This window comes from Moschus berezovskii, chromosome 9 (genome assembly GCF_049115385.1).
Source record: "Moschus berezovskii isolate FMDL1 chromosome 9, NW_MosBer_1.0, whole genome shotgun sequence".
Classification (NCBI taxonomy): Eukaryota; Metazoa; Chordata; class Mammalia; order Artiodactyla; family Moschidae; genus Moschus; species Moschus berezovskii.
Window position 1 is genome coordinate 93436604 of NC_142468.1, and position 22521 is coordinate 93459124.

Consider the following 22521-nt stretch of genomic DNA (forward strand, 5'->3'; position numbering starts at 1 on the left):
CTCACTATAACCAGCCTAGGAAGCAGGTAGGCACTGAGGCACTCCAGAGAGCAACAGGAATGGTCTCAGAGCATCAGCAATGGGATCAGGATGAAGGACCCAAAGCTGTCTGTGGTTTTTTGGCCACTTTACTGGAGATTTCGGATTCCAGGGATTGTTCAGTTGTCTCACACTGCTTACCTTGGCTTTAGCTGTCAGGGTCCCTGAATACATTCCTATTATACTTCATCCAGCGTGGAGGGGGATTTCCTAAAGGACCCAGGGAAAAGGTAATGATTGCCAGGCTGCCCTATGCATACATCTACCATCAGTATGCATTTACACAAACATCCCTACCTAACAGTAACTTCCATACAACAGATCCCAAAGTGTTCATTACAACATCCAGCTCCAAACTGAAACTTCTGGGGGATTCTAATCCCCCTACTACCACCCCTTCTTTTTCAGAGCTCAAGTTAAAATAGGCACGTGATTACCTTGATTCTCCTACTTCTCTGAATGCCTTCCATTTTTTCTGCTCCCTGGCTCATGCCCAACAGTGACTATTTAGAAAAATACTTTAATAACAAGCAGTTTTTTAAAATTAACTAATTAATTTGATTCCCCTGGATCTTGGTTGCTGTGCGTGGGCTTCCTCTAGTTGTGGCGCGCGAGATTCTTATGGTGGTAGCTTCTTTGTTGCAGAGCACGGGCCCAAGGGCCAGCAGGCTCCGTAGTTGTGGGCATGGGCTTAGCTGCTCCTCGGCATGTAGAATCTTCCCAGACCAGGGACTGAACCCGTGTCCCCTGCATTGGCAGGCAGATTCTTAAACACTAGACCACCAGGTAAGTCCCAAGAAATTGCTTTTTATATGAGGAAGGGGACGACTAGAAGACTGGAGGATTTTATCCAAAGTGTACATCTCCTTGGATCCTAGCCTCACCCCAGGCAAGACATATCATAATCTGGGGAAAAGCATTGTATGTGTACTTTGAAAAATCTTCTCTTTCAATTCTCTTATCTTGCCTCTACATCCACCCTTCTTCTTGAAAACCTCCAGTGGAATGGAGAGAGCACCAATTTGATTTCAGAGCTGCATCTGCTTCTTACACATGATAAAACTTGTGTCGAATGATTTAAGTTCTTCCAGTGGAGGAACGAAATGGAGCTCTTCTATGCTCCTGCTCGGTGACTTCAAGCATGTTTGCGGCTATACATACTTCATTCTTTTATTTCAGTACCCAACAACACTGTCAGGTCTACATTATAGTCAATCCTTGGATATGAGGAATGTGGGTTCCAGGACCTCCAAGGATACCAAAGTCTGCGGATGCTTAAGTCTCTTATTTATATAAGATGGTATGGTATTGTGTATAACCTATGTGCCTCTTCCTGCTGCTGCTGCTGCTGCTGCTAAGTCACTTCAGTCGTGTCCGACTCTGTGTGACCCCATAGACGGCAGCCCATCAGGCTCCCCCGTCCCTGGGATTCTCCAGGCAAGAACACTGGAGTGGGTTGCCATTTCCTTAATAATCTCTGGATTACTTATAATAACTCATACAATGTAAATGATATATAAATACTTGTATAATGTAAATTTTATGGGCTTCCCAGATGGTGCTAGTAGTAAAGAACCCACCTGCCAATGCAGGAGAAATAAGAGATGTGCATTCAATCCCTGGGTTGGGAAGATCCCCTGGAGGAGGGCATGGTAACCCACTCCAGTATTCTTACCTGGAGAATCCCATGGTCAGAGGAGCCTGGTGGGCTACAGACCATGGGGTCATGAAAGAGTCAGACACGACTTAGCAACCTAACAACAACAGTGATGATATCTATAAATAGGTTTATTTTCCACCTACTGTTCTACTTCTTGGTATTTTTTTTTTTAACCAATGAATATATTATGGAGAGTTGTCAAAATTAACAGATATATATATCTACCTCATTCTAACAGATATGTTGTATTCCATTGCTTGAATGGATTAGATTTGGAAGGATTTAACCTAGTTCCTTTTCATGAATATTCAGGTTGTTTCCAGATTTTTTGGTTTTGTTCTTACAAAAAGTATGACAATAAAAGTTTTTCTATAAACAACTTTATGGCTGTCTGAGGAGGCCTTACAAATAGCTGTGAAAAGAAGAGAAGCGAAAAGCAAAGGAGAAAAGGAAAGATATAAGTATCTGAATGCAGAGTTCCAAAGAATAGCAAGGAGAGATAAGAAAGCCTTCCTCAGCGATCAATGCAAAGAAATAGAGGAAAACAACAGAATAGGAAAAACAAGAGATCTTTTCAAGAAAATTAGAGATATCAAGGAAACATTTCATGCAAAGATGGGCTCGATAAAGGACAGAAATGGTATGGACTTAACAGAAGCAGAAGATATTAAGAAGAGGTGGCAAGAATACACAGAAGAACTGTACAAAAAAGATCTTCACGACCAAGATAGTCACGATGGCATGATCACTCACCTGGAGCCAGACATCTTGGAATGTGAAGTCAAGTGGCCCTTAGAAAGCATCACTACGAACAAAGCTAGTGGAGGTGATGGAATTACAATTGAGCTATTTCAAATCCTGAAAGATGACGCTGTGAAATTGCTGCACTCAATACGCCAGCAAATTTGGAAAACTCAGCAGTGGCCACAGGACTGGAAAAGGTCAGTCTTCATTCCAATCCCAAAGAAAGGCAAGGCCAAAGAATGCTCAAACTACTGCACAATTGCACTCATCTCACATGCTAGTAAAGTCATGCTCAAAGTTCTCCAAGCCAGGCTTCAGCAGTATGTGAACCGTGAACTCCCAGATGTTCAAGCAGGTTTTAGAAAAGGCAGAGGCACCAGAGATCAAATTGCCAACATCCGCTGGATCATGGAGAAAGCAAGAGAGTTCCAGAAAAACATCTATTTCTGCTTCATTGACTATGCCAAAGCCTTTGACTGTGTGGATCACAAGAAACTGTGGAACATTCTGAAAGAGATGGGAATACCAGACCACCTGACCTGCCTCTTGAGAAACTTGTATGCAGGTCAGGAAGCAACAGTTAGAACTGGACATGGAACAACAGACTGGTTCCAAATAGGAAAAGGAGTACGTCAAGGTTGTATATTGTCACCTTGCTTATTTAACTTATATGCAGAGTACATCATGAGGAACGCTGGGCTGGAAGAAGCACAAGGTGGAATTAAGATTACTGGGAGAGCTATCAATAACCTCAGATATGCAGATGACACCACCCTTATGGCAGAAAGTAAAGAGGAACTCAAAAGCCGTTTGATGAAAGTGAAAGAGGAGAGTGAAAAGGTTGGCTTGAAGCTCAACATTCAGAAAACGAAGATCATGGCATCTGGTCCCGTCACTTCATGGGAAATAGATGGGGAAACAGTGGAAACAGTGTCAGACTTTATTTTTGGGGGCTCCAAAATCACTGCAGATGCTGATTGCAGCCATGAAATTAAAAGACGCTTACTCCTTGGAAGGAAAGTTATGACCAATCTAGATAGCATATTAAAAAGCAGAGACATTGCTTTGCCAACAAAGGTCCATCTAGTCAAGGCTATGGTTTTTCCCGTGGTCATGTATGGATGTGAGAGTTGGACTGTGAAGAAAGCTGATCGCTGAAGAATTGATGCTTTTGAACTGTGGTGCTGGAGAAGACTCTTGAGAGTCCCTTGTACCGCAAGGAGATCCAACCAGTCCATTCTAAGGGAGATCAATCCTGGGTGTTCATTGGAAGGACTGATGCTAAAGCTGAAACTGCAATACTTTGGCCACCTCATGCGACGAGTTGACTCACTGGAAAAGAGTCTGATGCTAGGAAGGATTGGGGGCGGGAGGAGAAGGGGACGACAGAGGATGAGATGGCTGGATGGCATCACTGACTCTATGGACATGAGTTTGAGTGAACTCCGGGAGTTGGTGATGGACAGGGAGGCCTGGTGTGCTGTGATCCATGGGGTCTCAGAGAGTCGGACATGACTGAGTGACTGAACTGAACTGAAAGGGTGAACTACTGAAAGTAGAGCTGCTGGGCTCAAGGCCTTGTGCATTTAAAATTTGGTAGGTACTGCAAAGTTCCCTATTAAGAACTTCCCTAGTTTAGACTCCCATCAACAGTGAACATTCTTGCCGTATTGATATTGTCAAAGTTTATAATCTTTGCCAATCTAATGGGGGTAAGTGGAATTCTGTTGTTTTTGTTTGCATTTATTTGATTACATGGAACATTATACAGTGTTCATATATATGTTGTATTTCTCTGCTATACTAGTCAGCTTGGGCTTCTAAAACAAAATATCATTGACAGGATGGCTTAAATAATAGGAATTTATTTATCAGGGTTTGGAGACTGGGGAAAGTCCATGATCAAGGCACTGGCAGATTTGATGCCCCAGTGAGGACTCTTTTCCTGGCTTGAAGACAGCTGACTTCTCACTATATCCTTAGATGGTAGAGAGAAAGACAGAACGTGCTGGTCTTTCTTCCCCTTCTGATAAGGATACTAATCCAGTTAATCCTAGAGGAAATCAACACTGAACATTCATTGGAAGGACTGATGCTGAAGCTGAAGCTCCAATCATTTGGCCCCTGATCGAAGAGTGGACTCATTGGAAAAGACCCTGATGCTGGGAAAGATTGAGGACAGGAGGAGAAGGGGACAACAGAGGATGAGATGGTTGGATGGCCTCATGGACTTGATGGACATGAGTTTGAGCAAGTTCTGGGAGATAGTGAAGGACAGGGAAGCTTGGTGTGCTGCAAGCTTGGTATATGACCATGGGGTCGCAAAGAGTAGGACATGAACAGCAACAGTCCCATGAGGGGAGAGGTCCCATCACATGACATCATCGAAACCTAATTAACTCCCAAAGGTGCCATGTCCAAATACCATCACATTCGGGTGAGGGCTTTAAGACATGAACTTATGAAATGTCTGTAAACTACCCATTCGTGCCCTTTGAACTTACTTCCATTGGGTTGTTTGTCTTTCTTCTTACTGATTTGTTAAAACTCTTAATAAATGAGAGAAATCAGTGGTTTGGGGTCATTTGAGAAGTGCCTCATGCTTTCTTCTTGAGTCTTTATATGTCGTGTGTATCTTGGGGAAGGGACAATGGGCTAGCAGTTGACAGAGCTTTGAGCGTCTATTACTTGTTTTTATCTCTCACTATGATTTATTCTTTGGTTTAGCTGTTTGTCACTGACTAACCAAGGTTCTGTGAGTTAGTCCTAATTTTAGAAATAGTGTATCTGAGAACACTTGGAATTTTTCCCATCCTGCCGCCTAGAAAACTCCTTGATCATCAGGAAAGAAGGAGGGAGGAGAGTCATCAGGAGGTCTGAGAAGGAGCAGAGGGCGGATGGGAGGCTGATGGAACCAGGAGGCTGGTAGCCAAAGCTCTCCTCCCTTTATACTTTTCTTTGATATTTCTTCCTTTCTCTGCATTTCCCCTCCTTTCCTTTCTGTTTTTCTGTTTCCCCCTTTGTTTCTAGCTGTGTACTATAAAAATGCAATCCTGGAGCTTGTGGTTGGATTCTCACCATGGGGACTGATATGGAATTTCAAGTCGCTCACCATAATTCAACTTTATAAATTAGAGAATTCTTATGAATAGAAGAGGATGGAATGTGGTTTCATGTTTTCTTTCCCCCAGGGACCCTCTGCCCAGTTTGGCAATAGGAAACTAAGTTAAGGGTGGGATTAGTTCTAGGAAGTGGATTTTTAGCTGCACGTCTAAGCTAGACATTATAGACAATGCCTTAGTTATCTGTGTTCACGAGAAATCAGGAAGTGATGGGTAACTGAAGTCCCCAAATGTGCCTCTGTTTGATTATCCCTATTATCTTTCTACTAGGACTATCAAAGTGGATTTATTTCTAATCATTTTCCTCTTCTGTTTTCCACTAAAAACACAGACAGGGAGGCAACATGTTGCATGAAAAAAAAAAAGTGCTAGAGTAGGAGTTATGTGTATGCCTCAGTTGCTCAGTCATGTCTAACTCTTTGTGACCCCATGGACTGTAGCCCACCTACAGGCTCCTCTATTTGTGGAATTTTCCAGGCAAGAATACTAGGGTGTGTTGCCATGCCCTCCTCCAAGGTATCTTCCCAACCCAGGGATTGAACCTGAGTCTTCTGCATCAACAGATGGATTCTTTACCACTGAGCCACCAGGGAAGCCCAGAGTAGGAGTCAGGAGACCTCAATTTTAGTCTTGTCTGTGCCCCTCACTAGCCGAAGACTATGGGCGAGTCATACAGCTTCTCTGAGCCCCAGTTTCTTCCTGTAAAAGAGACAAAATAATCAATCTCCCAGAGTGGCTCAGGGGCCCTGTAAAGTGTGACCTGGGGTTCAGTTCAGTTCAGTTCAGTCGCTCAGTCATGTCCGACTCTCCGCGACCCCATGAATCACAGCACGCCAGGCCTCCCTGTCCATCACCAACTCCCGGAGTTCACTCAAACTCACGTCCACAGAGTCGGTGATGCCATCCAGCCATCTCATCCTCGGTCGTCCCCTTCTCCCGCCCCCAACCTTTAGTGGTGCCAATATCGTACAACCTGTCCCCACGCTTGTGAGCTGTCTGCACACTGCTCAGCACAGAGAAGGAGCCGACAAATGTCTGTATGCTTTTCTTCCTTGTCCTGGAAGGGCCAGCAGGCTGTGTTAACTTCCTATGACCGTTGTAATAAATAGCTACAAACTTAATGGCTTAAAGCAACAGAGATTTATTCCCTCACAATTCTGGAGGCCAGACATTCAAAATCGAGGTATTTTCAGGACGGTGCTTCTTCTAGTAGCTAGAGGTGACTTCTTACTCCTTTCCGCTTGTGGTGTACTTCTTTCCGCTCCTGGCCTGTGGCTGCTCAACCCAATCTCTGCTTCTGTGGCCACATGGCCTTCTCCTCTGTCTTCTAAGGACACTTGTTATGGGATTTAGGGCCCCCTCCACCCCCCAGAAGAGGATGATCTCATCTCACGATCCTTAATTACATCGACATTGACCCTTTTTCCAGATAAGGTCACATTTACAAGTTCTCAGGGTTAGAGCATGGACATATCTTTTAGGGAAAGCCACCATTCAAACCGCCTCACACACTCTAGGGATTACTTTCTATATCAAGACTGCAACCTGATTCAACACTTTTTTTTTAATAACTACCCAGTGAATCCATCATCACTTTATTAATAAATCAGGATATGTCAGGGAGGAGAAGAAAGAACAAAAGCCTGTTTTCCATTTGCTGTGTTTTGTATTTACAAATAAGAGAAAAGCCTTCTCTCCTGGGTCCCCAGGTTAGGAGTGATGAGTTAACCGTATTTGCCACTCCTGTGGTCATCCCCGTCTTCTATTCACATCTGGTGATTAGGAAACTGCAGCCCTTCAGTCACAGAACCTTCTGTCCTGACCTTGCTCCAACCATGTCTCCTGCTGGCTCCACCCACATGACCTCTGACCTCTCACTGCAGCTCTCTGAACAGGGTGCCCGTCGACTGGCAGACTGACATCCAGCTCTGGGCTTAGACCTCTGATTAGATGGTTCTTTGCTGAGCTGCTCAGCCCTCTCACTCATCCTGCCCTAGTCACTCTCTGAACCTTCAGGGACCCAGTTTAAACTCTCAAGGTCATCCAGAGACCCCTCTGTGCCCTGGAATGTAGTTGAGTGACAGTGACAGTGCTCAGCCCCTCAGCTGTGTCCGACTCTTTGTGACCCCATGGACTGTGGCCCTCAGGCTCCTCGGGCCATGGGATTTCCCAGGGATACTGGAGTGAGTTGCTGTTTCCTCCTCCAGGGGAGCTTCCCATGGAGGGAAGATCAAACTCATGTCTCCCACCCATTGCAGGTGGATTCCTTACCACTGTGCCACCTAGGAAGTCCGTAGTTGAAGGAAGGAGGCCTCAGCTGAACAAGCCCCGTGGTTTCAGGGTAACTGAGGGCCAGGACTCCACCCTGGAGCTGAGGCCTGGGGGGCTTTTAATGAGCAGCAGTGGCTTACACTCACTCCCTGAGCACTCGCCTTAAGCACTTGGGTGGGTTTCCTCAAAGAGTCCTCACACCACCCTCTGAGGTGGTCTTAGCTCTGTGTCTCAGGTGTTGTGAAGGAGTTCAACCTTATTGGGTTTGTTCCACACAAAGGGGAAGACAGTCCCTGTACCTTCCCACCTCTCAGGGGTATCCTGGAGACAGAGAAGTATAACTGTGAAAGGTCTTCAGACTCTTGGACCTTTGGGCAAACAATGCTACCCAAAACCAATATCTAAACTAAACAAAACAAAAAAAGCTGAGGTAGTCTGGAAGCATTTATGCATGTCAGATAGAAGCCTGAGGTTCACTGAAAAACCCTCCTTTTAAGGAAAGTCATAGAGTTGCTCAGGGCTTCCCTGGTGGCTCAGTGGTAAAGAATCTGCCTGCAGTGCAGGAGACCCCAGTTCAATTCCTGGGTTGGGAAGATCCACTGGAGAAAGGATAGGCTACCCACTCCAGTATTCTTTGGCTTCCCTTGTGGCTCAGCTGGCAAAGAATCCATCTGCAATGCGGGAGACCTGGGTTCGATCTCTAGGTTGGGTAGATCCCCTAGAGAATGGAACGGCTTCCCACTCCAGTACTCTGGCCTGGAGAATTCCATGGACTGTATAGTCAGTTCATGGGGTTGCAAAGAGTCGGACACAACTGAGTGACTTTCACATAGTGTTGCTCGGTGTCCCAAGGGTAGGAAGGACATTCCAGGGGAATGATCCAGAAGCTCAAGAGCAGTCTGCTGGAGAGAGAGCAGGCAGTGCTGGAACTGCCTATATTGGTAGCTAAGGAGACTTGAGTCCAAACTCTGCTGCAACCACATGACTGAGGCAGGTCACAGGTCTCCGATCCTTGGGTGGGAAACTTCATCTCTGAAAGGTGAGAATGTTTGTAACCAGGGCTGCTGAGAGGACTAGAAATTACATGTGCTATTTGGCACCAAGTGGATACCAGAATAATTAACACTATTTTACTGTGATTCCTCCTCTGAGGACTTCTCAACCCATACCCTACCCAGCCAGGCAGCTGGTTCCCCGGGAGACTCCCCTAGTCTTGTCTTAGCTACATAAAGCTCTTTGCTGCTAGGTGCAGTTCATTTGTGCAACCTGGGGTGCTTCTCCTTGTTCTCAGGTCCTAGCTCAACACTGGTATACAGCTGGTACTCAGAACCTGTCTGCATCATGAAGAAACAGAAGGGTACCCATGCTTAGCACTCTGCTTGGCATGATAGCTCTCTGTGAAAGGGCCAGTTAAATGCATGGGAATGTCGAATCACCTTCAGGATAGAACTTTAACTTTCCGACATTTTTAATCTCTCCTGATTCACCACGGAAGCAGAAAAGATGATCATTATGGTTTTACCAAGCATGTATTTAGTGCCTGCTCTCTGCTGTGTGTGTAGATATCCTAACTGAAATCTTCTTAGAGCCTGTGAGGTAGGTAGGTAGGTGCCATCCCTCTTTAGGACACAGAGAGCTTCAGAAACTTTCTGGTCACACTGGTAGAAGTGGCAGGGGTGTGATAGGGACATCTGCTTCAGGAGCAGGGCCTCTAAACCCTGATACTGCGTTGACTTTACTGCATGGAGACACTGGGCCATGGCCTCCTCACCGACTTGAGGGAAGCCCTGTCCTTCTAGCCTGGACCCCAAGGACCTGAGGGGGTAAGCCTCAGTTAAGATGTGAGAGCAGTGCACTGCACTCTCCAAGGCCATGGTCCCCACAGCCAGGATCACATAGGTGAGCCCTATGCACTTGTGCCTTTGTGTGTCCCTTCCTTTATTAAAAAAAAAAAAAAGAAATATATATATATATAGCCTGTGATGGTTAGTTATCCCTGTCTGAACATCTCAACTGAGGGAAAACAGTCTGTTCTGAGGCTTAAGGGGCTGGCCCTGGGCTCTTAAAAGCAATTCAGGCTTTATAAGGGATCAGACGGAATGCACAACAAAGGGAGTTGTGCTCATGTGCCCTGTCGAGACCCCAGTCCTGGTGCCCCATCCCTCTGCCACTTGAAAACCAGTGGTGGGCTGCCCTATCACCCTTTGGCTCTGAGGGCACGGGCTATAAGAGGTGGCAGAAGTGGGCAAGTGGCCCAGATTTGGCTTATGCTCTTGTTGTGGAATGAAAGAGTGCTTGTCACACACACACACATATATATATATATATAATATATTAAATAATTATATAAATATTAAAAATATATAAAATATGCATATGTATATATATACAATTGTGCCTTGTGTGTCTCTTCCTTTATATATATATATGTATGCTTGGATGTGTGTGTGTAGATATATGTTCATTCTATTTTATTACTTCGTCTGTATGAAGACGAGTATAACCCAAGCTAGGTTCTATTTTGTTTCTCAGATTTTAACACAGGCCCTGTGCCAACTTATGCCTCATGGATAAGCCTTTTGGGTTATCCACGGCCTTTGCGGGTTCAGCAAGAGCGCGTATTGCGGTCCCCTAACGGGCCTCTGTCTCCACAGGTCCCGCAGCGGATGGCTGTGGCCGAGGGTGCCCCGGAGGACGGCGGTGGCGGCGCCCCAGGCGTGTGGGGCTCCTGGGGCCCCTGGTCCGCCTGCTCGCGCAGCTGCAGCGGCGGCGTGATGGAGCAGACGCGGCCCTGCCTGCCCAGCTCGTACCGCGCACGCGGGGGACCGCGGCCCGGAACCCCCGCGCGCGCCTTCGCGGGCCACGTGGTGTCCGCCGTGCGCACATCGGTGCCGCTGCACCGGAGCCGCGAGGAGACACGCGCCCCTGCCGGCCTCAACTCCAATCGCCAGGGCCCGGCGCTGCGAGGCAGCCGTCACCCGCAGGCCCGGGGCCGCGAACCCACGGCGGAGAGAAGGTACCTGCCCTCCCGACCCCCGCGCGCCCTCCCGACCCCCGCACACCCTCTTGCTATCGTCCCTGTACCTGCTGGGATGTGCCGCGCTTGCCACTCTTCATCCTAGATCCCGCGGTTAAAGCTTTGCTTCTGCCAGGTGGGGAGGAATTCTTGGCCCCGCGGATCTCCTTCCATCCTTTGATTTATTTTGCAGCCTTTTAAAGCACTGAGGCCACTCTCGCCCCCTCTGTGATTCTGAATAGTCTTCAAAGTGAAGCTGAGTTTAAGAATATCCTTAGGCTCAACTTAAGGGAGGCCCTGAGGAAGACTGAAAGAGCTACGTGGAGCCGGGAGACCTCCTCCTAGTACTCTGCTGCTGCTGCTAAGTCGTGTCAGTCCTGTCTGACTCTGTGTGACCCCATAGACGGCAGCCCACCAGCTCCCTCGTCCCTGGGATTCTCCAGGCAAGAACACTGGAGTGGGTTGCCATTTCCTTCTCCAGTGCATGAAAGTGAAAAGTGAAAGTGAAGTTGCTCAGTCGTGTCAGACACTTAGCGACCCCATGGACTGCAGCCTACCAGGCTCCTTCCTTCCTGGGATTTTCCAGGCAAGAGTACTGGAGTGGGGTGCCATTGCCTTCTCCAAGTACTCCTCTAGTGCTGTGGAAAAGGGAGAATTTTGGCCGCGGGCTGTGTGGATTTGAGCTGAGAACACAAAACAAGGGGCTTCTAAATTCAAGAGCTGACATGGGTTTGGAATCCCTGAACAGATTGGGTATCTGGAGTCTAACTTGCTCCCAGCCTATGGTTTCAGGATTCTATGAATTTTTCTAGAAAGTTTCTCCAAAGTATTTTGAGTGAACTCACAACTGTGAGAATATGTCTAATTAATTAGATCTAGATATTTTTTAGAGTCAACAAAATGTAAACTCCAGAAATGGCATAGTGGTGGCAGAATAGTTGTATAACTCTCCAAAGCCTTAGGTGGCTAGGCTAGCATAAATAAGCCAAAATAGGCAGTGCCCATGGAAAGGTAGGAATACAGATGCTGAGAAAAACTTGTTAGTGAATGAATCAACCAACATTCACAGATTATTCAGTATCCATTCTGCAGCATTTGTTGAGTACCCAAGGTTCATGATAAATTCTGAGAGAATTTCCTATGAAAGCAGTTTGTTGTTCAGTTGTATAGTCCTTTCTGACTCTTTGTGACCCCATGAACTACAGCATACCAGGCTTCCCTGTCCTTCACTATCTCCTGGAGTTTGCTAAAACTCATGTGCATTGAGTCAGTGATGCCATCCCACCATCTCATCCTCTGTCAGAGAATGAAAGCAATAAAGAACAAACATTTACAGGAAGAATAGCAAGTATAAGCTATGCTCACTGTGTTTAAAGAAAGTGAAAGTCTTTGTCATTCAGTTGTGTCAGACTCTTTTCGACCCCATGGACTGTATAGCCTGCCAGGCTCCTCTGTTCATGAAATTCTCCAGGCAAGACTACTGGAGTGGGTCGCATTCCCTTCTTCAGGGTATCTTCCTGACCGAGGGATTGAACCTGGATCTTCTACATTGCGGGCAGATCTGAGCCACTTGGGAATCCCTGCTGCGCTTAAGAAATACTTAATTTAGTCATTAAGCCAAATTAATGCCCAGTTCAGGCAGGGTGCACGTGTATAAGATGGGCTGCCTGGCCCCTCTTGTCACTTGCAGTTCAGACATTAGCATCAATGGCCACCCTTCCCCAATGTGGTTAACACTGCCTGAGTCCTTCTCAGCTGCCAGCCACCTGGAAATAGAGAGGAGTTACAGCCCATTCACCCTTGCCTGCACAGGTCTTTCTTGACCTGGTTGTTAGGATTTTGGAGAGAAAGGGCCATTTCACAGAGAAGGTGCTTTGGCCAAATCCTGAATTGAAAAACCAAATTTGAGCTGATAGAAGGGAGAGTTTGGAGGCCTGGCTGGCCTGCCAGTGGGAGAGTAAAAGAGAGATCACCTGGGAGAAGGTGCTTCCTTCTTTCTGTTCCTGCGTATAGACCCGAGGACCCCCCAGTATCACTCTGGGACGGAGAGGCTGCTGTTTCTAAAGCCAAGGGTTTGGTATGTGTTATCTCTCTTCATCCTGACCACAACCCCATAATAACATAGCTCTCCAGTCCCTTATCTGAAATGCTTATGGCAGTGCATTTTAGAATTCAGAACTGTTCAGAGTTTAGCAAGGTGATTCAGGGCATATTTCATATGTTAATGGCCTTCCTTCCATGGCGGGGGGGGGGGGGCAGCACCCCATCAGCAAACACATTACTATTGCTGTAGTGAAACCTACAAATGTTCACATCAGCTGGGAAGGAAAAAAAGACCATAAAAAGCCTTATGTAAGTTAAGGTGAGGCTTGGTGCCCAAGGAGTTTTGGTACCAAACAGAAAAATGTAAAAAGTAAAGGAAAGACAAAAAGTTGGTTTTGCAAACGCTTGGTTTCAAAATTGCCAATTTATAACAGCTAATGGAATGCCTGTTCTGTACCAGGCACTGTTCTTGTCTCTTTACACGGACAACCCTATGAGATAGGTACTAATATCATCCTCATTTTAGAGGTGAGGGAACAGAGGCCCAGAGAAGGGGAGTAACCTGCCCAAGGTCACACAGCTAGTCTATGAAGAGTCAGGATTGGAACTCAGGCAGTCCTGGCTCTAAGGATGTGATGAAGTGTTGTTACCCATAAAGATCTAAGGCCCGAAGAGGTTTAAGTGATTGCTCAGATTCCTAGAGCCATGAGAAAGCTGAGATTTGAAGGTGCTACTGACTCGCAGATCCCTGGAGTACTAGGGACTTTTCTTCCAGCCTCTGTGGTTGAGAACCCAGGAGAGCTGCCTGGGGAACAGGATCCAGTTCGCTGCAGGCCTGGGCTGCAGGCATTCCAGCCCATGCGTTTTGGCAGCAGGAATTATTTTTTTCTTCTAACTTATTGACAAAGGGCCAATTACTGTTTACTATGAAGTTCCTACAAGTTTCTATCATGCTTTTGTAATTTGACAGTTTCAGATGAAACAATCCAAATATTAGCCTGGAAGACCCACACTGCTGACAAATGTCGAGCTCTTCCTAGCTGACGAAAATCACATTTGCTTTTATTTATTAGTCTTTAGGAACTTGCATAGCATGTGTGACCCCAGAAGAGGTGTCAGTGTGTTCCCTGGATGGCTGTCTGCCTCACTCTCTGTTTCAGGTTCAAGGTTTGAAGCAAAGGCCATTGGGGGTTTAGATGTTTAAGAAACTGTTAGGTTGTTATGCTAGCCAACTGAAAACCTAACTGGAGCCAGCTAACAATTAAAACAAAATGATACAACTTTCTAACAAATATTTATTAAGCATCTAATATGTTGTAAGGCCCCAGACAGACACAAAGGTATAAAAACCAAGTTAGGGATGCTCCAGGTTCTTACTGACAGAGCAGGTGTTTACAAACCTTTTTTTTTTTTTTTTTGTATTCTTTACAAAAATTTTTTTTAATTGGAGAATAATTTCTTTACAATGTTGTGTTTATTCCTGCTGTACAATAATGTGAGTCAGCTGTAAGTATACATATATTTCCTCCTTGAGCCTCCCCCTGCCATCCCGCCCCTCTAGGTCATCCCAGAGCTCTAAGCTGAGTTCTCTCTGTTATATGGTTGCTTCCCACTAGCTATCTGTTTTACACATGGTAGTGTATATGTGTCAGTGCTATTCTCTCAGTTCGTCTCACCTTCTCCTTCCCCCGCTGTGTCTACAAGTTCATTCTCTACAGCTGCCTCTTCATTCCTCCCCTGTGAATAGGTTCATCTATACCATTTTTCTAGACTCCATATATATGCGTTAATATATGATACTTGTTTTTCTCCCTCTGTATGACAGACTGCAAACTTAACTATTTTTTTAAGTTTATTTTTAATTGGAGGGTTTCTGCCATACCAAACTTAACTTTTTTTTGAATCGTAAGAATCCTGTCTGCAAAATCAGTCTTAGGTAGAGGCTCAGTTTGTCACACAGACAAAAGCTGAGCTGCTCTGGTTGAAGCCTCAGAGGCATTGCTGTAGAAATCCAGGGTCTAGATCCAAATGCAGCAATGGTTTTCAACCTCTGTTGACCGTAAGAATCCTTTGCCCATCTTTTAGAAGTCTTAACACCCTGGTTACATCCCAGATGAACTCCGGATCTCAGAGGGTTATGCTCAGATTTCTATATAATGTCAGTCCAGCCAAGGTTGGGAACTGCTGATCTGGAAGTATCTCTTTGGAACCTCAAGTTTCCATGGTAAGTCATTTGGGAATCAGTACTGTCCAGCAGAATTTTCCAGGTTTGGTGAGCACCTGGAATCACTTGCAGTGGGGTGGGAGGTTTGTTAAAAGTGGGGTTGCCTGTATGTATAAAATAGGTAATTAATGAGAACTGACTATGTAGCCCAGGGAACTATAATCAGTGATCTGTGGTGACCTAAATGGGAAGGAAAACCAAAAGAGGGGGGCTATATGTATAGCAGATTCCCTTTGCCATAGAAACTAGCACAACATTGTAAAGCAACTATACTCCAATAAAAATTAATTTAAAAAATAAATTAAAAATAGCATAAAGAAGTTCTAAAAAAAAGTGGAGTTGCCCAACCCCCACTCTCTCCCTTGCTTGATGAGGATTCTATTTTGTAGGTCTGTGCTGTGACCCGTGTAGCTTTATTTTAAATGATTTTGGTATGCTCCAGAGTTTGAGAACCACTGCTCTAGAAAGTTGGAAAACACATGAGTGTAAATGCCTTCTGGACAAGGCAGTGTGTTGAAATAGTCATGGTAATGATGATGGCTACCATTTTGGAGCTTTCATATGTACACATGCTTTGTCGAATGCATTGTAATACTGGCTTGGCCAAAAAGTTCGCTCTGGCTTTTCCATAAGATGGTACAGAAAAGCCCAAATGAACTTTTTGGTCTACCCGATGTTTACAGCTCACACGGCCCTATGAGGCAGTTGCAAAGACTCGCATTTTACAAATGAGGAAACTGAGACTCTGAGGAATGAAGTGACTCCATCAAGGTCACCCACTTCAGAAGCAACAGAACCAGAATTCTCAGTAGATCTGTCGGAGCCCAACACTGAAGCTCTTGTCTCTGGAATGAGCAGTTTTCAAATGGGCATTTTGAAAGTGAGGCTTCTCGTTTCCAGCAGGTGTGGTCCGGAAAAGCTGAGTGGAGGTTAGAGACACGTCTTGAAAAGTGGGTGAGGTTTGGCAGTCGAGATTTAAAAGAACTGCTTCTCTTCCTGGCAGTGTCTAGCTCTGTTACCCAGGGAGACCCTTGCGTGCAGTCCTGGGCACCAGAGGGGTTCAAAAAAGTTGGAAGCCGTGGTCCTTGTCCTTGTGGGCCTGACGCTGAGACTGGGATGAGTGGCAAACCCACAGAGCACTGAAAGGGCCAGGAGACAGTAAAGATGTGACCAGAGTTCAGGAAGGTCGGAGAGTCCTTGTGGGATGGAGCTGTCAGGAAATGCCACACAGAACAGACGGAGTTTGAGCCCAACCTGGATGAGTAAATACAGTTTACTTGGCTGGAATTATGTGGAAACTTCTTGAGTCTACCATTTGTTTCCCATATCAGATCTTTGTTTCATTAGAACACACACACTCACACTTTAACACACCTTAGAAATCGTGTCATTACTGATTGGTGCCCTCCCAAGCGTCCTAAAGTTACTTAACTCTTCTGAGCCTCAGGGGCTTCATCTTTCAAATAAGAGCAGCAGTAGTAATACCTCATCTGGGATTGTTGAGTCCTGAATGAAATACTATTTGCATTGCCTGGTCCATAGTAGTTAGTAAATTATAGATCTAATTCTCATTATGAATTTAGAGGCTGGGCAGTAGTGTGTTCTGTTCTGTTCCGTTCTGTTCCGTCGCTCAGTCATGTCCGACTCTTTGCGACCCCGTGGACTGTAGCCTACCAGGGCTTCTCCATCCATGGGATTCTCCAGACAAGAATACTGGAGTGGGTTACCATTTCCTTCTCCAGGGGATCTTCCCGACCCAGGGATCGAACCCGGGTCTCCCGCATTGGAGGCAGACGCATTAACCTCTGAGCCACTAAGGAAGCCCCCAGTAGTGTGTTAGATAGTTCCAATTAGAACTCTCATTAAACTCATCCGTACTTAACATATTCCTCTCATACTTGCCCTTCTAGAGAGCCTTTTTCAAAGTTAAAGGTAACACTCATGACTTAAACTAAGTTTGGTAAACTAATACTTCTCTGTTTGAGATGAAAAATGAAAATTTTCTCCAATATTTACCCCCAAATTATTAGTAGTAACTTACATATATAATGACTGTATATAGTGTTATATATTGGGTTGGCCAAAAAATTTGTTTGGGTTTTCTGTAGCATGGGAAAATCCAAACTTTTTGGCCAACCCAGTAACTAGCAACACTGAAACCGTCTCTACCATGAACTCCAAAATCTGTGTGGGATCACAGGGGAAACCAACTAGCCATGGTCAACAGCTGGTCATGCAAAAGTTTTCACATAAAGTATTTGCTTTCAAAGGCTTCCTCTGAATTACAGGGCTTAATTCAGAGAGATGACCTGGGCATTACCGTTTTGTGTTTCATTTTCATTTTAATTCAGTCAGCGTTCCTTGTATATTTGTTGTGAACCAGGCCCTGTGCTAAATACAGAGGGATAGTCAGGGAAAGGAGGTTTAGTTTTCAAGGACCTCCACACCTAATGAGCAAACAGCCCGGGGATAACCACCAGAATGCAGTGTACTAAGTATCCTGCCTGTGGGGTGAGCGGAGGGTTGCAGAAACACAGAAGTGGAGCTCATTCTTGGGCAATGAAGATACTTGGTGGTGGAAGTACTGCCTTGCAGGGTGAGCTTGCATTACATAGGTGGGAAAGAGCTGGGAAGTACTTGGTGTGGATGAGATGGCAGTGGTTTGGTGACACAAGAGGAACAAAGTCTCCTTGACCTCAAGGACTGCATGCTAGTGGGATGGGGGAGGGAGACAAGCAGACATTGACAAGACCAAGTGCTCTCTTCAGAGGGATACTCAGGGTACAGGGAAGGAAGGGAGGGGCAGAAGGAGGCCTGGGGAGCCAGAGGAGGCATCACAGAGGCAGTGATGACTGAACTGAATTTTGAAGAAGGATTTTAGCAGAGGTCATTCCCCAAAGAGCAAACTGTGAGGGCATGGTGAGCCTGTCACGTTCTGGAAGTCCTCAATGGTCTGATGGGGCTGGAGCACAGGCTGTATATGAGGGTGTGTGCAGGCAAGACTGGTTAAGTCCACAGGCTCCTTTCCAAGGAGGGGTTATCAGGCAGTCCTAAGGGGACTGAAATAGAATTTCTTTGAGAGAGGCAGTCCCTGTAAATGTGGAAAGCCAACTTTTTTCCATCTTAAAGCAAGATGATGTCTCCATTGTATAGTTGGTTTAAATCTCTTCTTAATGCCCTTGGGATTTTTCAAAATATTTGGCTCTGCCACCCCCTGCCTCATCTCTGTAAAGCTTAGGAAGCTGGGGTTTACTGCCTGGGAGCTTGGGCTTGCTCCTCCAGTTTTGCAATAGGTGTTTTAGTCTCCTCTTGATGCTGTAACACTGACCACAGATTTGGTGGCAGAAAACAGCACAGAGTTTTCTCTCACGGTCTGAAACGCAGAAGTCTAAAATCAAGGTATTGGAAAGGCTATTTTCCTTCTTGGGGCTTCAGAGGAGGATTTTTTCCTTCTCTTTTCCAGCTTGTGGAGTCAGCCTGCCTTCCTTGGCCCGAGGATTTTTCCTCCAGTCACTCAGCCCTCTTGCCTCTGTCATCTCATCTCCTTCTCTAACTCTTATCTACTGATCTTCTCCTTTTATAAGGACCCTTGTAATTACATGGCACCCACTCAGATAATCCAGGGTAATCTCCTCATTTCAAAATCTTTAGCACACCTGCAAAAATCCCCTTGCCACATAAAGTTACTTTTCACAGGTTCTGGGGGTTAGTATGTGGGCATCTTGGGATGGAGTGGGGTGGGGTGGGGAGCATTAGCCAGCCTACCATAATGTACATGCATTTGGGGGTCTTAAGAATACCCTAGTAACAGGACAGTTTCTGTGCTAGCAGAACCACCAGCCACTTCTGCACATCATGCCTGGTAGTCGACTATGGGAAATTCAGCAGCACGGGTTTCCAGCAGAACAGAGGACAGGAAGGATGCGTTCCCCATTGTGCCCTCGTGTGCTCTTCTTCGGACAGGCGATGTTAATCAGGACAGTGATAATGAAGTTAAACATAATAGTTGCCCAAGGCGGCTGGCATAGAATAAAGAACTCTGTATTCCTGTCCAGAGTCCAGGGTCCAGTCCCCAGCTCTCGCTAACGCTTTGATCTTGGGGAAGTCACCTCATTTCTCTGAGCCTTGGTTTACACGTTTATAAAATAAAGGGATTTTATCCAGTCATTAAGGTCTCTGGCCTGATGTTGATGTGTTGTTGTGGTCCGATTGGATTGCTCTTTTAAATGCTCCCACCATCCCTCTGCCATCTGGAGTGATGGAGGGATGGTGTCTGGGAGGCACGGCTCTCAAACCTGTTTTCCAACATATTCAGGAACGCGATGGCTTTCTCTCTCTTCTCTCTCTCTCTGAATCCACAACATAACCCCATCACATGAGTTTTTCTTCAAAGTGCCATCCACACGTGTGAGCCCCGCTTCTTCGTCTCCCCCTGGGCCTTTTCTGTTGGAGGCATCTGCATGTCTTTCCTCACTTGGAGAAACTCCAGGCTGGGAGTCATTACACCCTGCTTCCTGTCTCCTGGCCATCATTTGCTAACTGGATGACCTTCGGGAATCACTTCATCTAATCTATAAAATCTGCATAATTATTTGTCCTCTGTCTTCCACACAGTCCTACAGAGAGGGTCAGTTGAGGTAACAACTGTAAAAGTACTTCAAAAATACAAGACACAGTTCAAAACCAACATGGTTTGATAATTTGATTATCACTGACCAGATCACCTTTGGATTTTTAGAGCCTTGTATCTTTTTCTGTGACACCTTGTCTGTGCATGCACATGTGTGTGTGCATGTAGTGTGTTTGTGTGTGTGTTTGCCTGAAAGGTCTGTTGTTTCGAAACAGGACAGACAGGATCAGCCCTAGATCCTACTGTCCCTCCATTTCCTACCTCTTCAGGGAATTGTCTTTGGCTTATGGGTAAGAATCATTTGTTTTTATAGCTCCTCCTTTCCTGCTCACTTTCTTGGAGGCCATTTACATTTCATCATCAATAACTCTGGAGCAATATGTTATTTCTGTCCCAAGGGCCCCTGGAGCCAAGTAGGCCCCTTCATGATGCTGGATAGGAAATTTTGCTGTTAATTAAACTTCACAAAGCCACATGCCATTTTCCTGACCCTCTGTCGAAACTTAAGGAGTCTTGTTACATCCAAGGGGGGCAAAAACCACACAGCAAAAGACGGGAAAGCTTTTGGCCTTGTCTGTGTTTCTTCTTGGAAAATCTCCCTGATAATCTGGGCAGTTAGCAGAGAAAGCAGGTACATCTGTTTTTAAAATGCAGACTCTACATTTTCAGTGTTTTTTTGTTTTCTTCCTGCAAGGAAAGTTTTGTTTCTCTTCCTCCTTTTGAAGCAGGATTTCCACTTAGTCCCTGAATTGTTTGACATGAGGTTACCTGTTGATGCTAACCAGATAGACGGTGTTTTAATATGCTTCAGTTTCTGAATCTGAAACCTTAGCCCCTTTTCGGTGTGAGCATTTGTAACAGAGCCGGGCCCGCTGGTATGTACGCTTCTGCCTGTAGGTTAGGAGAGATTGGAGCCAGATTTTAAGCTTGAGTGACTCTGCTCTCAGACAAGGCTCCAAGGAGCCCTTGTTCCTTTCTTGTGGCATTTCATTAAGTGTCAGAAGTATTTCATTAGTTATCAGAACAAAGATCACATTTGCCATAAGAATGCTGCATTGAATCCCCTCCAAGTCATTCATAACTCAGGGTTCCAGAAGAGAAGGGTGATGGGCTCTGAAAAAGCCTGACAGCAATATGTGTGTCCCAGAAGGGGATCTCAACCTTGCATCCGGGACCCCTAGGGCTTCTCCTTGGATGCTCGCCTGGTGGCAGTCAGAGTTGCCTTTGTGTGAGGATGGTGGGGGGAAGCACATCTTGTATGTGTGGAGTTATTGTCATTTTCTTTAGTCACCCCCTTCCTGCACACGTTGCTGATTTAGTTGTAGTGACTAAAAAGAAAATTATTTTTATAGTACCTGCTATGTGCCACATTAGTAACATGTGTATTTGAACCTTAAGCAGCCCCGTTTTACAGTTGAGACCACTGAACTGAGGTCAAAAGATCCCCAGCGTCCTGCTCCTATAAGGAGTGGAGCGGATCAGGGTGCAGGATTGCCTGACCCCAGTCGCTTCACTCTTCCCACTCCAAGCCTGTAATGTGGATGCAGGTAATTTACCTGTGAGAGAGCTGGAATGCAGAAGCTATGGCCTTACTGTTGGTTTTCATAGTAAAGTACTAACAGCCCCTCAAGAGCATTTTGAGTCCTTACTTTCTTACCTTAACTATGTGCACTTTCCTGGGCATATAGCTCTTCTGGCTCATCTCTGTTGATTGTAACAAGGGCAGCCACAATGGATGTTTATTGAGGGTTTACTGTGTGTAACAGGCTGAATACATTTTTCTCCCCGCACCCACCCCAAAGATATGGAGTCCTGGTCCTTAGAGCCTGAAAATGCTAACTTATTTAGAAATGAAAAAGATTTTGCAGATATAATGAAGGATCTTGAGATGGGAAGATTATCCTGGTGGGCCCTGCATGCAACCATGAGTGTCCTTATAAGAGATGGGCAGACAGAGATTTGACACCCAGACACACAGAGGAGAGGTGATACGAAGACTGAGCGACTTGAAGGTGCTGTTCTTGAAAGTGGGAGGGATGGGGCCACAAGCCAAGGAAAGCTGGCTGCCACCAGAAGCCAAAAGAGGCCAGAAAAGAGACTCCTCAGAGCTTCCCGAGGGAGCACAGCCCTGCCAACAACTCCATTTCGGTCCATTGACCCTAATCTCGAACTTCTGGCCTTCAGAACTGTGAGAGAATCAATTTCTGTTGTTTTTAGCCACCGAGTTTGTGGTAGTTTGTACAGCAGCTACAGGAAACATATGCAGCATTGAAGGCTCTGAGCTAAACATCTAGGGACTCTCATGCATAAAGTAATCCATATTATCCTTCTCTTTTAAGCACAAAAACTCTGCACTCAGAGAGATGAAGTAATGAGCCTTGGGGCCCAGAGCTAATAGGTTGGAGAACAGGGTTTTGAACCGGAGTTTGGCTCTAAGCCTCTGCTCTTAATCACTGTATAGTTCTTTCTTCCTGTCCCCTGACTTATTTCTCGGCCCCATGCCCTCTACATCAGGCCTAGGTCAAGATCAGACCTTGCCCCAGAGACTTCCTTTCCCTCTTTATGGTTTGACTTCTAGGCATGCATTATTTTCTTTTTCCTATAGAAACACTTAGTCCCTCGTGGGCCTTGTGGATCCAGCAGCAGTTAGCTAAGATTTCCCTTTTCCTCAGTGATGAGAACATGTGGGCTAGTGCTAAAAATGTTTTCTTTCTAGATTTGGAGGAAAGCAGTAATTTCCACCACCCTGTTTTCCAGTAAATTCTCATTCTA

General features: G+C 45.6%; 1 protein-coding gene across 2 annotated transcripts in view; it reads left to right on the forward strand.

The window, feature by feature from the left end:
* THSD4 (thrombospondin type 1 domain containing 4) overlaps positions 1-22521 on the forward strand; it is a 676681-nt gene that overhangs the window by 93074 nt on the left and 561086 nt on the right. For both annotated transcript variants that reach the window (XM_088839954.1, XM_055436217.2), the window contains exon 4: positions 10491-10852. In XM_088839954.1, coding sequence (XP_088696080.1) covers positions 10491-10852 — 362 coding nt within the window. The remainder of the gene's footprint in view (positions 1-10490; positions 10853-22521) is intronic.